This window comes from Oncorhynchus nerka, linkage group LG9a, assembly GCF_034236695.1.
Source record: "Oncorhynchus nerka isolate Pitt River linkage group LG9a, Oner_Uvic_2.0, whole genome shotgun sequence".
Classification (NCBI taxonomy): Eukaryota; Metazoa; Chordata; class Actinopteri; order Salmoniformes; family Salmonidae; genus Oncorhynchus; species Oncorhynchus nerka.
In genome coordinates, this window is record NC_088404.1 from 27714071 (window position 1) to 27732057 (window position 17987).

General features: G+C 43.0%; 1 protein-coding gene across 2 annotated transcripts in view; it reads right to left on the reverse strand.

Annotated features, from left to right (window-relative positions):
* Positions 1-17987, reverse strand: part of furinb (furin (paired basic amino acid cleaving enzyme) b) — a 212393-nt gene that overhangs the window by 51677 nt on the left and 142729 nt on the right. For both annotated transcript variants that reach the window (XM_029667831.1, XM_029667830.1), the window contains exons 5-6: positions 15258-15386; positions 14624-14700 (exon numbers count right to left, since the gene is read on the reverse strand). In XM_029667831.1, the coding sequence (XP_029523691.1) occupies positions 14624-14700; positions 15258-15386 (206 nt within the window). The remainder of the gene's footprint in view (positions 1-14623; positions 14701-15257; positions 15387-17987) is intronic.

Sequence of the window (17987 nt, forward strand, 5' to 3'; positions counted from 1 at the left end):
TAACAAAGGTTAAGACAACTAATAATTCCATGCAGAAGAGTTAGAAAATAAACAATTTCATTGGACTAGAGCTGGAGCAAAAATGACTGGGAGTGAATGGTAGCAGTACAGAAAGTTTGCCATCAAAGTGGAAAATAAACCCAATCGTAGTGAATTTCAGCTAACTACCCAGCAAACAACTGTTTTACTGTTACTAAATTAATTTAAATGTTTTCTAAATGATCTACAGCCCTTTTATTACTTGTTCTCCCGACCGCTAGTCACGTTTTCAATACTAATCCTGTAGAATCAGCAACAGAGCTGGTCAAATGAACGTGTTTTTTTTAATCGAACGCGCAGCACGGAATTATTATGTTGTCACGAGTCATGTCCGTAAAATTCTTCATATCTGTTGAGTCACATAATCTCTTCTCATACCCAACTTGCTAAAGACCATCAGGTTGCTAATGGCCTGATACTCAGGGCTCTATTGTCCCTCTAACTCTGATATCAATGCAAATCCAATTGAAAATCGCATCAAACACTTATTATCAAAACAATATTGTGCTCTTAAACTCAACTCACTGTGATCAATCAATTTGAACAAAAAAAGTTTAAACTGAGTGGAAACAAGACATGGTCATTGTGGATGTTGTTTCAAACAAATGAAATGGACAGCCATTATTTCTAAACACCCATACCATATTAGTGAGTATGCATAGGCCTATATGAGCCCAAGCCAGAAAACAAATTGAATTAAAATAATGATTGTGCCGTTATACAATACATGGCCTACCACATATTACTTAAGATGTCTTTGGTAATTTAATTGGTCTAGCCTATACTCTAAAATTAAACAAATTCTAATAATCGTCTTTGAGTGTGGAATGTATTAGTATGCATACTGGGTGACTGGTTACCTTTTTCCACACTCCAAACTTTTATCCATGAGTCCGGGACAGAACGCATAGGCCTAGGCGATCTGTTGGTTCATTCATGCTGCATGCTCCTCAAACAGTGGTTGATGCATGGAGTGAAATAGGTGTTCATATAAGCCCAGAGATTTCTATATGCAACCCCATGTGAGAGCAAAGTTTTGATGGTTGCCACTAAAAAGAGGAGGATCCCAGCTGATTCTATATTTATTTCTCAGCTGATCAAATTAGGCACATGCTCCGCTATTAAGAGCGTTGGGCCAGTAACCGAAAGGTCGCTGGTTAGAATCCCCGAGCCAGCAAGGTGTAAGAAACTGCCATTCTGCAGTTGAGCAAACCGAGGTAAAGACAGTTTCAAGTTGGATATTCGGCGGATATTCGCGTTTTCAAACCTCAATAGCTTTCAAACCACTTGAGCAACAAACTCCAAATAAGTGTCATTATGTTGGAAAAATTGCGCAGGTCTTATTTTCACAATTTGGACATTAATTCGCTTTCCAAAGCTAATAAACATGTGGAAATGTGAACAGGATTTTGTATTCCTAGTTCAATTAGTTAGGGAGCGTAAACAAAGTACAAACTTTTTTTACATTCAAATTTCAATAGCTCATTGGTCATGTGACCTACTTGACTCAAACCAGGTCCAGAACGTCCACTGACTACCCTTCTATATTGCACACCCTTTAGTTTGTCCATTTTCATCTCACAAGATTTTACATGAATTTTTCAACATTTAGAATTTCAATAGCTCCTTGGTCATGTGACCGAGTGACTTCAAACAAGGTTCAGAATGTCCACTCAGTGGGCCTACACATTGCACATCCTTTAGTTTGTCCATTTTCATCTCACATGATTTGACATACATTTTTCAAAATGTAAAATTTCAATAGAAATGGCTGAGGATATACTAAAAATGTCTGGTATGTAATCAAATCAAATCAAATTTATTTATATAGCCCTTCGTACATCAGCTGATATCTCAAAGTGCTGTACAGAAACCCAGCCTAAAACCCCAAACAGCAAGCAATGCAGGTGCAGAACCACGGTGGCTAGGAAAAACTCCCTAGAAAGGCCAAAACCTAGGAAGAAACCTAGAGAGGAACCAGGCTATGTGGGGTGGCCAGTCCTCTTCTGGCTGTGCCGGATGGAGATTATAACAGAACATGGCCAAGATGTTCAAATGTTCATAAATGACCAGCATGGTCGAATAATAATAAGGCAGAACAGTTGAAACTGGAGCAGCAGCATGGCCAGGTGGACTGGGGACAGCAAGGAGTCATCATGTCAGGTAGTCCTGGGGCATGGTCCTAGGGCTCAGGTCAGTTGAAACTGGAGCTAATGAAATTTAATTCAAAGTAAATGTAAATTCTTTATTTTTATGTAGTTGTGTCGGACCGCCATATGTTCAGTTCATGCCTATGATTTCAGAGTTCAACAAAGCTAACAACTGCTTCATGTTTGCCACTGATGAAGAACCTGGATGTGGCCCAAAGACTGACTGGGTTAGTAACTTTATTTAACATGTTTATAATCTTTTGACAACAGTGACGGCATGCAAGACAATTTATGATATAACACAATGGATGGCTAATTTGTCATACTACATTGATATTTGATATTATTTATAACGTGTTATGCTTTGTTTTGTTTTAGATTGAATGTTTTGCATGCCAACGGTGGTTTCATGTGCTGTAACTAGGAATGAAGACAAAATAGTTAAACAGAGTAAAGAACACAAACTGGAAGTGCAGTCTTTGTTGATGAAAATGTATGCTATCCCCCAACCACACTGAAGAGGCTCTGTCATGTACATCAACCAGGGATAAAGAGAAAGTTAACACTGAAATGTTTCATACTTACTTGAAGTTAAGTGTCTGATGACATGTTGGAAAAGATTAAAGGTCTACAATTTCTGTTTAATTTGTCAATATTACATTTTTATTCATTGACATACTGGCCACCAATACTGTGGTTAAATGTTCAGTATATGTATTGACCAGCAAACCCACTGCAGCCTACCTTACTAGCTCACTCTCCATCCCTGCTTTGGACAATTAATAGCATGACTCTCGTACTTTTCCCTTTTCCTTTATGGTTGATATTAACGACGAAATGAGATATCATCTGTCTCTCTCCTATTGTGTACTGCTGTTAAATACTGTGGGGGGAAAAACAGGGAAAATAAGTACTTAGAACTACCAATTATTATAGATAAATATTAAAGAAAAGGGTAAACACAACACTGGACTGAACCCCCTAATTGCCAAACTAATATTAATGTACAACAATATAGAAGAGATATAACTAGAGGTTATGCAAAATGGGTGTATATCCACTGCACGCTTCTTAGGTGTGTAATTGACAACACCAAAGAGCTATTGAAATATAAAACTGAAACTGGCTTTACCTCGGTGTTGAGCAAGGGCAGCGCACAATTGGCCCCGTGTCGTCCGGGTTTGGCCAGGGTAGGCCGTCATTGTAAATGAGAATTTTTTCTTAACTGACTTGCTGGGTTAAATAAAGGGAAAATAAAAATAATAAGTTAACCCCCAACAACAACTGCTCCCCTGGCGCTATCGATGTGGGATGTCGATTAAGTCAGCCCCGCGCACCTCTCTGATTCAGAGGGGTTGGGTTAAATGCGGAAGACACATTTTGGTTGAATGCATTCAGTTGTACAACTGACTAGGTATCCGCTTTACCCTAGCCTACCTGGCATAAATGAGAAACTAACCGTAGGGAAATTGGCATCCATTCAAGTGCATACAGATGATCATTTTCCCCCTGTTCCTGCCCATTTAATTATGGGCCATTCTGAATCGAAACAAATTTGACTTATTAGTAAAGACAACAACAACAAAAATTGAGAATAGTCTGATGGGTGAAAATATGAACAGCGTGTGTAGCCGGAGGCAAGGAACAGGGCGCAAGTTTTTTTGTGTGACTTTCTCAAATCATCAATAGCCTATAGTCGCATCATGCAGCCCATATATGTTTTAATTTCTAAGACATTCTAAGGTTTGTATCATTCACAACTATAGTTGCCAAATAACTCTAAATCTAGCGTATAGGACCTGCTTCAAATGATCACTTTTACTCTAAACATAGACACTTCATATGCGCATTTGCTCCGGTATGGAAAAAATATACTTTCTAGTTCAATTATATTCTTCTTTCTATAGAATCATATAATACACAATAATGGCACGGGACATATAAGCATATCTTGTCAGCTAAATGAACAAGCCTACAGCCTATGGAATGAAGTATAGCCAGATACACTTTCTTCATATCATAATATTTCTTTAGGCATGCCTAAAATAAAGAATGGATTTATTGTGATGGTGTATATTCAATTGATTTCCAATACTTTTTTAAAGGTAGATGTTCCAAAGGTCCACATCGGCTGCTTGTAAGAGGCTTGTATGCGTGGAGGCCTGGAGATGCTAAAAGTGGTTAGGTTAGTTAAAAAAACTCTTTGGGCTGAGATCCGGCTAACGGGATTGATAGGACAATAGCCAGTGAAAGTGCAGGGCGCCAAATTCAAAACAACAGAAATCCCATAATTAAAATTCCGCAAACATATTTTACACCATATAAAAGATACACTTCTTGTTAATCCCACCACAGTGTCCGATTTCAAAAAGGCTTTACAGCGAAAGCAAACCAAACGATTATGTTAGGTCAGAGCCAAGTCACAGAAAAACACAGCCATTTTTCCAGCCAAAGAAATACAGTTAAAATTAATCACTAACCTTTGATGATCTTCATCCGATGACACTCATAGGACTTCATGTTACACAATACATGTATGTTTTGTTCGATAAAGTTCATATTTATATAAAACAAAATCTCAGTTTACATTGGCGTGTTACGTTCAGTAGTTCCCAAACATCCAGTGATTTTGCAGAGAGCCACATCAATTTACAGAAATACTGATGATAAACATTGATAAGACACAACTATTATGCACGGAATTATAGATACACTTCTCCTTAATGCAACCGCTGTGTCAGATTAAAAAAAAACACCATGCTATAATCTGAGTACGGCGCTCAGAGGCCAAAACAACCCAAACAGATATCCGCCATGTTGTGTAGTCAACAGAAGTAAGAAATTGCATTATAAATATTCACTTACCTTTGATGATCTTCATCAGAATGCACTCCCAGTTCCACAAGAAATGTTTGTTTTGTTCAATAATGTCCATCATTTATGTCCAAATACCTCCTTTTGTTAGCGCGTTCAGTTCACAAATCCAAATTCATGACGCGCGATCACTAGAAGCAGACAAAAAGTTCCGTTACAGTCCGTAGAAACATGTCAAACGATGTATAGAATCAATCTTTATGATGTTTTTAACATAAATCTTCAATAATGTTCCAACAGGCGAATTCCTTTGTCTGTAGAAATGCAATGGAACAGAGCTCGCTCTCACGTGAACGAGTATGGCCAGCTCGTGGCTCTCTGGCAGACCTCTGACTCATTCCCATCTCATTCGCCCCCACTCACAGTAGAAGCATCAAACAAGGTTCTAAAAACGGTTGACATCTATTGGAAGCCTTAGGAAGTGCAATATGATCAAAATTCCACTGTATCTTCGATAGGCAATGAGTTGAAAACCTACAAACCTCAGATTTCCCACTTCCTGGTTGGATTTTTTTCTCAGGTTTCTGCCTGCCATATGAGTTCTGTTATACTCACAGACATCATTCAAACAGTTTTAGAAACTTCAGAGTGTTTTCTATCCAAATATACTATTAATATGCATATCTTAGCTCCTGGGACTGAGTAGCAGGCAGTTTACTCTGGGCACCTTATTCATGCAAGCTACTCAATACAGCATAGATTCTGGTCGAATCCCCGAGCTAACAAGGTAAACATCTGTCATTCTTCCCCGGTATGCTGTCATTGAAAATAAGTATTTGTTTTTTACTGACTTGCCCTGTTAATTTAAGGATAAAAAAACGTTAGCTTTTAGAACACTTTCATCTGCGGAAGATTACTGTGATTTCCTCCCCTTTGGTGGGGAGTCTATCAAATACAGAGGAAAAATATAAGGCCACACAAGAGACTTTCACAATTCATACTAATCGACACAGAATAAAGGTTTGCATAGCTTAAGAGAAGTCAAATTAAATCACATTTTATTGGTCACATACAGATATTTTGCTGATGTTATCGCAGGTGCAGCAAAATGCTTATGGTTCTAGCTCCAAAGTGCAGTATACCTAACAATACAAAACAATACACACAAATCCCCCAAATAAAAATATCAGAACGAGCAATGTCATCTGTATTGTCTCCGCCTTCTAGATGCTTCTAGATGGTAGTGGGGTGAACAGGCCATGGCTTGGGTGGCTGAGGTCCTTGACAATCTTTTTGGCCTTCTTGTGACACCGGGTGCTGTAGATGTCCTGGAGGGCAGGCAGTGTGCCCTGGTGATGGGTTGGGCTGACCACTCCACCCTCTGGAGGGCCCTGCTGTTGTGGACAGTGCAATTGCTGTACCAGGCAGTGATACAGCCTGACAGGATTCTCTCAATGGTGCATCTGTTAAAGTTTGTGAGGGTCTTAGGGATCAAACCAAATTTCTCCAGCTCCCTGAGGTTGAAAAGGCACTGTTGCGCCTTCTTCACCACACTGTCTGTGTATGGACCTTTTCAGTTTGTCAGTGATGTGCACGCAGAGGAACTTCAAGCTTTCACCCTTTCCACTGTGGTCCTGTCAATGTGGATGGGGGGCAAGCTCTCTCTGCTATCTCCTGAAGTCCACAATCAGCTCCTTCGTGTTGTTGATGTTGGAGTGGTTATTTTCCTGCACCACTCCGCCAGGGCCCTCACCTCCTCCCTGTCTCGTCATTGTTGGTAATTAGGCCTACCACTGTTGTGTGGGTCTAGGATGGCGGCTAGCTGGAGGTGCGTCCATCCACATCCTTTACTAGCCTCTCAAACCCCTTCATGATGACAGATGTGTTACGGGGCGATAGTCATTTAGTTCAGTTACCTTCTTGGGTACAGGAACAATGGTGGACATCCTGAAGCAAGTGGGTCAACAAACTGGGTAGGAAGAGATTGAATATGTGTAAACCCTCCAGCCAGCTGGTCTGCACATGCTCTGAGGATGCAGCTTGAGATACCGTCTGGCCCGGCAGCCTTGCGAGGGTTAGCACGCTTAAATTTCTTACGCAGGTTGGCCACAGAGAACGAGAGCTCACAGTCCTTCTCCTCGAAGGGAGAAAAGCGGTGTTTATCTTGTCCGGGAGCGAGACATCAGTGTCCGCAACGTGGCTGGCTTTCCCTTTATAATCTGTGATTGTCTGGAGTCCCTGCCACATATGTGTCGTGTCTGAGCCGTTGAATTGTCCCTGTACTGTGGTTTTGCCTCTTTGATTGCTTTACGGAGGGCATAGCTGGTCTGGTTCTACACGTCCATGTTCCCAGTCATCTTGCCATGGTTAAATGCGGTGGTTTGCTCTTTAAGTTTTGTGTGAATGCTGCCTTCTATGCACGGTTTTAGGTTTGAATAAGTTCTAATTGTCCTAGTGGGAACAACATCATCTATGCCCTTCCTGATGAACTCAGTCACTGAGTCAGTGTATACGCCAATACTATTCTCATAGGCAACCCAGAACATTTCCCAGCATAGATTCCGATTGGTCGATTCCGATTGGTCAGACCAACATTGAACAGTCATTTAAAATGGAAGTGTCCTGGAAGGAGGAGTTGCAATGTTCCTGAGTTCTCGATGCGCAAGTAGCACAGAAGATGTTTTGATAGAACTTTGGTAGCATTTTCCATTTCCTTTATTAAAGTACCCAGCTATAATGGCACTTGTGACCAAGGATTGGTAAGTAGAGAAAACAAGAGTGTCTGATGTTAAATTATGTTTACACATCGTTTACCACTTGACCTGAGCTGTCATAAAGTTCACACTTTGGATTAGAGTGATTTATAAATTAGCAATGACACTGTCATGACAAGGGCTCACTGACTGCTCACTGACAGATGTGTCCTTTGCCCAAGGTGCCTTGCAAAGCATATGCTAACATGTTGTACATCATCTTTTAACACAACGATGCAATTAAAGTTAAATATAAGCAATTAAGAATAGCATTAGTCTGAACATAACAGTCAACTTGTCAACAAGCTTGAACATGTTGATGCACGCACACAAGCACACGCACACACACTGAACGTGAAAGTTAAATCCTAAACATGCCTTAAAACATGCACCCTAGCACAGTGCACGCACGCATGCACGCACACCCACCCACACATAGTTTTTCCCATGGCTGCTGGCCAAACATAACAACCTTTAAACCATAATTTACCCTGCCTTAGACAGAATCCCTGTGTCACATTCCTTTATGAGAGCATCCCATTGACTTTTAAAGAGAGGGGGGATTCTAAAGGCACACCATGCTAAATGTTTTAATCACTATCAGGAGAGAGAACAGATAGCAGCCCTGCTCACTGAGTCGGTCTATACTGGCCCAATCCCAGACAACAAGCAGCACCGTGGCCAGGAGGCAATCGGCCAGGCTGGGCGCGTTTCCCCAAAATGGATTCCTAGCTACCGGCGAGATCATTGTTTCATCCATAGTATCTCAAAATGGTATTTGTGGCAGAGGGTATCTAGGCACAATCGTCATTTGGCCAGACATGTGCAAGCTGGGAGGAAGGTTATCCACTACACTCATAGTGGGAAGGAACAAAAGTACTATGCCCCAAGGCACTTTCACATGGTGCTGGAGGGCAGCCATCCACAGAACAGCCGTTTACCAGACACACACACAGCTGCCGCGTGATTACAGGGTGTGATTGGACTGGATGCCTTTCAGATCAGACAGGCGACAGCTTAATGTGTGGAGAGTGGCCAAGGAGGGGGGTCTGACAACCAGATGACATCTTAATTCTAAATTTGTCAAAACAAAAATCACAGGAAATTTTCTCTCTCTCTCTCTCTCTCTCTCTCTCTCTCTCTCTCTCTCTCTCTCTCTCTCTCTCTCTCTCTCTCTCTCTCTCTCTCTCTCTCTCTCTCTCTCTCTCTCTCTCTCTCTCTCTCTCTCTCTCTCTCTCTCTCTCTCTCTCTCTCTCTCTCTCTCTCTCTCTCTCTCTCTCTCTCTCTCTCTCTCTCTCTCTCTCTCTCTCTCTCTCTCTCTCTCTCTCTCTCTCTCTCTCTCTCTCTCTCTCTCTCTCTCTCTCTCTCTCTCGAGCAGCACAGTTGTGCCCTACTCATAACGCCTGGGGTTAACTGCGCAACCTGCTACAGTATGTGTGAGACTAAGGTAGACAGTGAAAGGAAAGGGTTTCGTCCTCCAGTCATTCCCTGTTTGGTGTGGAAAGACCAATTATAAAGTACTGCTTCCATCGTGCAGCCTCCACTCCTCAGTGTTAACCCAGAAGCCTGCATACCCAGGAGGACTGTTGAAAGGCCACCCCTGCAGTACTCTATGGTAGATAAAAAAAAAAGGTAACCTATACACTATCATACAGGGTCACTGTGCTCTCTTTATCCTAGCTGACTGAGAGAGGGAATGCTTTCATCTCTCTCCCCTTCAGGCTTATACAACCTCTTCCAGCCTATTGGTTGCCTTGTCCTTTTACTTAAGAATGGCATGGAGCAATGAAGCCATTTTGGGCTATTATTACGTCTCTCTAGCAAATAATGTTCTGATTTTAGATTTTAGACTCCAAGACAAAACATGCACTGTGCATGTTCAGATGTATATTATAGAGTGTGACGGACATTGCAGCGTGCTTGGCTGACTTGGTGGACCAGTGCTCTGCTGCTGCCTGCTGTAGTGGTGCTGTTGGCTGTGGGGTATCTGTGGCAGTGTGAGTGAATAGGGCTGGATGGTGGCTGGATCAAGGGGCCTGTTAAAAGGATTTGGTTATTTTCCGCTCGGCTTAACTGATCCCCGAAGCAGCTATGGGCCGGGCCGCTGTTCAAACGGTTACTCTGGAGTTCCTCCTAAGCCCAACCAATCAGGACCATGCTCTCTCTCTCTCTCTCTCTCTCTCTCTCTCAGGCCTTGGGAAGAGCGCAATCTACTGCTTCTTTCCTCCCACCTACCCTGGCCAGTGGTCACACGTCTCTGGTTGCCACATCTAATGAGAATCACTTATCAGGTGACTCGACCGGGCTCATGCGATAAGACTAGCTGACTCAATGATAAGGTTTCTGAAAATGGCTTTAAGAGATGCAAGCCAACCCAGTGAGACAGACACTTTAGCTAGCTATAATGAAGTGAATCATTCAACTGTGGTTTAAAAGAGACTTGTGATATTAAGCCAGTCCAACAAAGAGGCTTCTAAACAAAGCAAGCTGGCCTAAGCTGTGTCGTGTCTCACTGAGGGAGGTCTAACTCTTCACAGCAGTGACACACCTGCTTAAATCTGTCTTTCATCAGGCCTGCCCAGTATCTGTACCTTGGTGATGGTGTCCAATCTGCTAGGGGTGATCAGGGGCTCAGGACGTTTACAGTACTCAATCACTTATTGAAGCAGGCAGGCAGGCAGGCAGGCAGGCAGGCAGGCAGGCAGGCAGGCAGGCAGGCAGGCAGGCAGGCAGGCAGGCAGGCAGGCAGGCAGGCAGGCAGGCAGGCAGGCAGACAGACAGACAGAGAGCCTGCCTGCCTGCCTGCCTGCCTGCCTGCCTGCAGACATCACTTCCTAACATCTGTTGATTAATCTCAAGGCTCTGGGCCGTCTGGGAAATAAACACACAGTCTCAGAGTCACAGATAGAAAGATGGTAAACATAGCCAGGCCTTGGAATAGATGGGCGCTTTTAATGTGTTAAACATTGAAGTTATGAGTCAGGGGCGAGACTTTCCATTGAATTATGTTGAAGAGAGAGAGAGTCAGTGAAAGAGAGAACATATTTTATAAACCAGGCTCTACCTCTTCAAATCACATAATAATTGTCTCCAACCCTGCAGGAGAAAATATGTGTCCAGACGTTAAGTGAAGGTTGTTCAGGGGCGGGAAACAAAGGGACAATGACATTCAGACATCACTGTGCCAGTGGGTGATTGTCACAGTGGAGTACTTTGGATGTGAAAAGAACTGCTGCAGCTAGCTGCTTCTCCTCAGAGCCAAATATACAGTATACTGGAACTACTTCATACCAACCAAGGTGCACCCATAAGGGATCAGACTGGATATGTGAAGTTTGCTCCTTTATTTCTGAAAGAGCTGCAAAATCTGGATCCTTACATATCAGCTGGGCTAGACAATCCCTCTCTTTCTAAAATTATCCACTGAAATTGTTGCAACCCCTATTATTAGCCTATTCAACCTCTCTTTCGTATCATCTGAGATCCCCAAAGATTGGAAAGCTGCTGCGGTTATCCCCTTCTTCAAAGGGGGAGACACCTTAGACCCAAACTGTTACAGACCTATATCCATCCTGCCCTGCCTTTCTAAAATCTTTGAAAGCCAAGTTAACTAACAGATCATCGACCATTTCGAATCCCACCGTACCTTTTCCACTATGCAATCTGATTTCCAAGCTGGTCATGGGTGCACCTCAGCCACGCTCAAGGTCCTAAACGATATCATAACCGCCATTGATAAAAGACAGTACTGTGCAGCCGTCTTCATCGACCTGGCCAAGGTCGGCAGACTAAACAGCCTTGGCTTCTCAAATGACTGCCTCGCCTGGTTCACCAACTACTTCTCAGATAGAGTTCAGTTTGTCAAATCGGAGGGCCTGTTGTCTGGACCTCTGGCAGTCTCTATGGTGGTGCCACAGGGCTCAATTCTCAGGTCAACTCTTTTCTCTGTATATATCAATGATGTCGCTCTTGCTGCGGGTGATTCTTTGATCCACCTCTACGCAGACGACACCCTTCTGTATACATCTGGCCCTTCTTTGGACACTATGCTAACAAACCTCCAAACGAGGTCCAACTCCATACAACACTCCTTCCGTGGCCTCCAACTGCTTTTAAATGCTAGTAAAACTAAGTGCATGCTCTTCAACCGATTGCTGCCCACCCTCCCGCCCAACTAGCATCACTACTCTGGATGGTTCTGACTTAGAATATGTGGACAACTACAAATATCTAGGTGTCTTTTTAGACTGTAAACTCTCCTTCCAGACTCACATTAAGCATCTCCAATCCAAAATTAAATCTAGAATCGGCTTCCTATTTCGCAACAAAGCATCCTTCACTCATGCTGCCAAACATACCCTCGTAAAACTGACTATCCTACTGATCCTTGACTTAGGTAATATAATTTACAAAATAAGTTCTAATTATTTTAGCCTCTATGGCCTATTTATTGTCTACCTCCCTACTCGTCTACATTTGCACACACTGTACAACGATTCTTTCTATTTTTATTTTCTTTTGTGTTATTGACTGTTTGTTTGTTTATGTGTAACTCTGTGTTGTTGTTTTTGTCACACTGCTATGCTTTATCTTGGCCAGGTCGCAGTTGTAAATGAGAACTTGTAAAAAATAAAAATGTGTGCACTCTGGTTGGTACCTCTTCTTCTGCCTCTCCTCTCACCATTGATAAGATAGAGAGTAAGAAGGATTAAGGCCAAGCCCAGAGACAGATAGTCTGGTGGGTGGATGAAAAACTACAAGGCTGTGGACAACAGCCCTTTCTTCACTGGTACCCCTAGCATCTCTCAGTCTCTTCTCACCCTCTCTAATCTCCAATAAACAATAGTGACTGCACTGTAATGGAGGACAGGAGAGAAACACTGAGAGAGGACAAACATTCCGACGATGGAGCACAAAATAATGACCTGCTTGGGCAAGAGCCTTGCTCTAGCCTGGCTTGAAACCCTTCCAACAATACCTGACAGTCGTACCAAGTCGCAGTACAAAGCATCTACCCGGAACAACTCCTTATTAATGGATGTGAATTCAAAACCCAGCCTTGAATGTCACCGATACAAATGAGCCCGCCTTGGCAGTGGAAGAGGACGTACGTTTCTAACTTAAGTCTCCTGTTCCTTTTTCTGCCCATGAATATAGTCATATGAATATATGAACATAATCTCAATGTCGGGAGGCGGAGAGCATTACTCAGCTTTTGGCCGCGCGCCTCTATGGGGAATTACTGAACTCATCTGCTTACTGAACTCATCTGCTTTCACACCAAACACACAGCGCTATTGACAGAGACACACACTTCTCATTTCTTGGTCATAAATTGACTCCGTCCTGGATAATCGCCTTGAGAGCACCAGCCAAACATGGTGTGTATTGTACTGTGTTTGTACTGTTTGTGCATTTGTTTTTTTAGTTACAATGTGTATGTGTGCATGTGTGTGTTCTGAAGTTCTGTGCAGCAGCAGTAACAGTAGCTGCAGCAGCAGTGGAGCTGGTTAGAAGAACCAGAACCAACCAAGGAGTAGTCTTGCATTCCCTAGTAATCAGGATTGAGTGGTGACTGGCTCAAACAGACAAATGGGCAGGGGTAGGCAGAGCTAGTACCACTCCAGGCAAACATGGAAACAAGGTCCCTGGTTAAAGTGAAAGCACTTGGCCTTGACTATACAAACCAAGGAGACGGGAGGGAATCGCTTCAATATGTACAGTAGAAAGGCAGCTTAAAGAGAAGAAGATAGGGGAAACAAGGTCTGTGTTCAAGGGAAAACATTTGGTGATATGACATGCAAAGCCATTGTTTTCATTTCACAGGGGGAAATGCAGTGAATCTCTCTTCAGTATCTACAGTAGAGGCAGAGGCAGCTCAAAGACAGTCTGGGGAAGTTTAAACCATGTCCTGCTTTGGAGAGAATTCAGTTCAAGATCCTGTTAAGCATTGAAACAAAATAAATGAGAAAAACCAACCAAAAAAAACTAAAGAAGACTGGAATTCATCCCAGAAACAAAGGGGGAGAATTGAGGCAAATCCTGCTGTTTGTTTCAGAGGCGGGAGGAATGCAGCAGAGTCCCATCTGATCCAGGGGAATGGAACCACAGCAGAAGACGGCCACACGCTGGGGTTAGGGCGAGTGAGGTGAGAGAGGCTGAGGAGAAGGTGCTTAAGGAATTTAGAAGCCGCCCTTTTACTTTTGGACCAGTGTTTTTTTTTTATTCAAACCCCAAAAGCCTGGAGAGAGACTTGCTGGTATCAGCCAGGGGCAAATAAACAACTACTGCACTAGCAACAAACAATCTGCCAAAATGGCTCAGGCTCTGGGGTGGTGAGGGGGAGCTGGAGGATGGGGAGAGGAACTTCTTAATGTTGTTACTGCAGCATGGCTGATCCACCGAAACAACTACAAAACGCTTTTTCAAATTGGGAGCAGTCCAAAAAATGCCTACACAACTGCCGCTAATCTGGCCTGACTGGTTTTGGGGGAAATAAATAATGGGTCAACAACATGCATAAGAACCTCGAGGACAGAGCCTCTGAGGCTGGGCTGTAAGAAGCACTGTTACAGGGCATATTGGTATTTCATCTGATTCAGTCACCAGTCAACAATCTCCTGACAAACCATTAATGGATGACACTGTGTCAGAGAAGCAGTGCTGTTTATAAATGAGGGCAGACATACTGAAAAGCAAGGTCTTGCTTGAGGGCCTTTACTTAAAGAGACAGCATTACCCAACCAAGGGAACCTGCAAAATGTGCTTGAACAAATCTACCAAACTTTGTCAGAGCCCATTTTGCTGTATGAATGTATGTATGCATAATCCAGTTGAGGTGTGGGGCAGAGCAGGATATCACATGACCTGTTCTCGTTACGCTGTGTGTAGCGTGGCTGGGGGTCAGAGTCTCCATCGTTGACATCATAGCTGGCCTCAGGGTCCTGGGAACAAAGATGGAAACAGGTGTTAGAGACTGTGGATATGGCTGAATTACATCCTTTCATGATATGGGTGGTAAAGGCCGCAGGTAGCCTAGCGGTTAAGAGTGTTGAGCCAGTAACCTAAAGGCCATTGGTTCAAATCCCTGAGCCGACTAGGTGTAAAATCTGTTGATGTGCCCTTGAGCAAGGCACTTAGCCCTAAAGCTCATGTAAGTCACTCTGGATCAGAGTGTCTGCTAAATTATAAGGATATGGTGAGTGACAACTCTCAGAATGCATCTCAACAGCCTTATTGAGAAACTCTTTTCCTCCAGCTGTTGCTGCACTTTAAAGCACTTCCTGGAAAGTAATTTGAGGCTGAAGTAGGCATCCTCACATTGCGTTCACCTAGCTGTGTGTCTCAGAGAATGCAGATGAAATGACTGTTCTTCTTCTTCTTCTATCTCATCTGCACTATGTGAAAACACAGGCAAGGTGAAAGCAATGTGGAGCTGGGAAGAAGGCTACTTCTTCTTCCATCCATCCAGACGGAGCAGGTTGTGTTTGTATGTACTCACATAGTTGGTGGCCAGGTCTGGGTGGTCTTTCTCTATACCGTCATCCAGGATGGTGACCACAACTCCTCTCCCAGTGTAACCCTGGGACCACGCTCCCTTGGCATTCAGGTCTGCTTGGCTGGGGTTGGACTGGCAGGGAGACAGAAGAACAAGCTTTAATGAATCCATTATTATAGCATTATAGTATCATATAGTTTCACATGGTTTAGCCCTGATGAAGGCCAATATGGTGCTGAAACACATAGGGCATCTGTTGTTTTTTGTGTGTGAAAATGCCAATACAATATACAGATTTTTTTAAAGAGTATACTTGGAGTGCCTTTGGACAATCTTCCTTTATTTCTCAGTTATATATACAGTCACAACAATAGCACAAAGCACATCCCTCTGTAAACTTCCCCAAAAATGAGAGAATGCTTAAGGACATTTGTGTGACTCACATTTGACACACGCAAGCCACATTACTCAGACAAGTAGAGCAACCATTTAAAAATGTGAGCATCAGCAAAAATACACATGAAAAGAGACCAGGGTGGCTCAGATGAAAGATGAATAGCCCTGCTAATGTAACACTGGGGGGCTGTGTTAGATGTTTGACTGTGTTCATACCCTGTTGAAACCCCCTACCCTCCACACACAACCACAACACACAACCACAAACACGCACGCACACACACATAGACAGGCAAAGTCACACACAGTGTGTCACTGGGAAGTCTCTTTAGCGGGGCTAACCCGCAGAGCATGGGGGGGCTAACTATAATTTCCCTGTCAGAGGAAGCAAGCCTGCAGCTGGAAATATGAATAAGTGAGAACGTGGTGAGAGCATTCACCTTGCTCACAGGGGAAATTATAAAGCAGAGCTCCACACTAACCAGCAGGGAGAGAGGGAAAAGAGCAGAGAAATGTGGGAAGAGGGAGAGAGAAAAAGGTGAAGGAAGTGACAGAGAAAGAGTGAAATGTAGAGGTAGATAGAATGAGGAAAAAATAAGGAAAAAGATAGGGAGAGAGAGAGAGAAAAAGAGTGAAAAAGGTAGAGTGAGAAAATGTGATTCCCCTAGAGCTCCAGGCCACCTCCACCTCCACTTCTACTTCCACCACCCCCTGCTCCCTGCTGATCTCTCCCTACAGGGCAGGCCTCCTGCTGGGCCACGGCAGAGCAGCATCAGGGCCTTTAGTGAGGGAGCTTAATATCCCTGGCCCCAGGGCAGCCACTGTGCTGCTTACACAGACACGATTCCTATACACATGGGGCAGAATTACCATGGGACTACAGAGAGGAAGGCAGTTAGCTACTCTTTTTCTAATCATATAGGGATACAGTATAATGTAGCCTTATTTATACAGACTATGAGGAAGCAAATCTGGAAAATATATAGAGTACCAGTCAAAAGTTTGGACACTAATTCAAGGGTTTTTCTTTATTTTTCACTATTTTCTAAATTGTAGAATAATAGTGAAGACATCAAAACGATGAAATAACACATATGGAATCATGTAGTAACCAAAAAAGTGTTAAACAAATCAAAATAGCTTTTAGATTTTAGATTCTTCAAAGTAGCCACCCTTTGCCTTGATGACAGCTTTGCACACTCTTGGCATTCTCTCAACCAGCTTCACCTGGAATGCTTTTCCAACAGTCTTGAAGGAGTTCCCACATATGCTGAGCACATTGGATGCTTTTCCTTCACTCATCCAAATCCATTTCAATTGGCTTAAGGTCAGGTGATTGTGGAGGACAGGTCATCTGATGCATCTGCAGTCTGGAGGTGTGTTGGGTCATTGTTCTGTAGAAAAACAAAAGATAGTCCCACTAAGCCCAACCAGGTGGGATGGCGTATCACTGCAGTATGCTGTGGTAGATGTGCTGGTTAAGTGTGCCTTGAATTCTAAATAAATCAATGACAGTGTCACCAGCAAAGCACCCCCACCCCATCACACCTCCTCCTCCATGCTTCACGGTGGGAACTACACATACGGAGATCATCTGTTCACCTATTCTGCATCTCACAAAGAAACACTGGGTGGAACCAAACATCTCAAATTTGGACTCATCAGACCAAAGGACAGATTTCCACCGGTCTAATGTCCATTACTTGTGTTTCTTCTTATTATTGGTGTCCTTTAGTAGAAGTTTCTTTGCAGCAATTCAACCATGAAGGCCTGATTCACACAGTCTCATTTGGGCTGCAATTTCTGAGGCTGGTAACTCTAATGAACTTATCCACTGCAGCAGAGGTAACTCTGGGTCTTCCTTTCATGTGGCGGTCCTCATGAGAGCCAGTTTCATCATAGCGCTTGGTGGTTTTTGTGACTGCACTTGAAGAAACCTTCCAAGTCCTTGACACTTTCAGGATTGACTGACCTTCAAAGTAATGATGGACTGTCGTTTCTCTTTGCTTATTTGAACTGTTGTGCCATAATACGTACTTGGTCTTTTACCAAATATGGCTATCTTCTATATAACACCCCTACCTTGTCACAACACAACTGATTAATTGAAACCTGTTAATTGAACATGCATTCCAGGTGACTACCTCATGAAGCTGTTTGAGAGAATGCCAAGAGGGTGCAAAATTGCTATTTTGAAGAAACTCAAATATAAAATATATTTTGAATTGTTTAACACGTTTTTGGTTACTACATGATTCCATATGTGTTATTTCATACTTTGATATCTTCATTATTATTCTACATAGTAAATAGTATTTTCTTTTTAAAAAGCCCTGG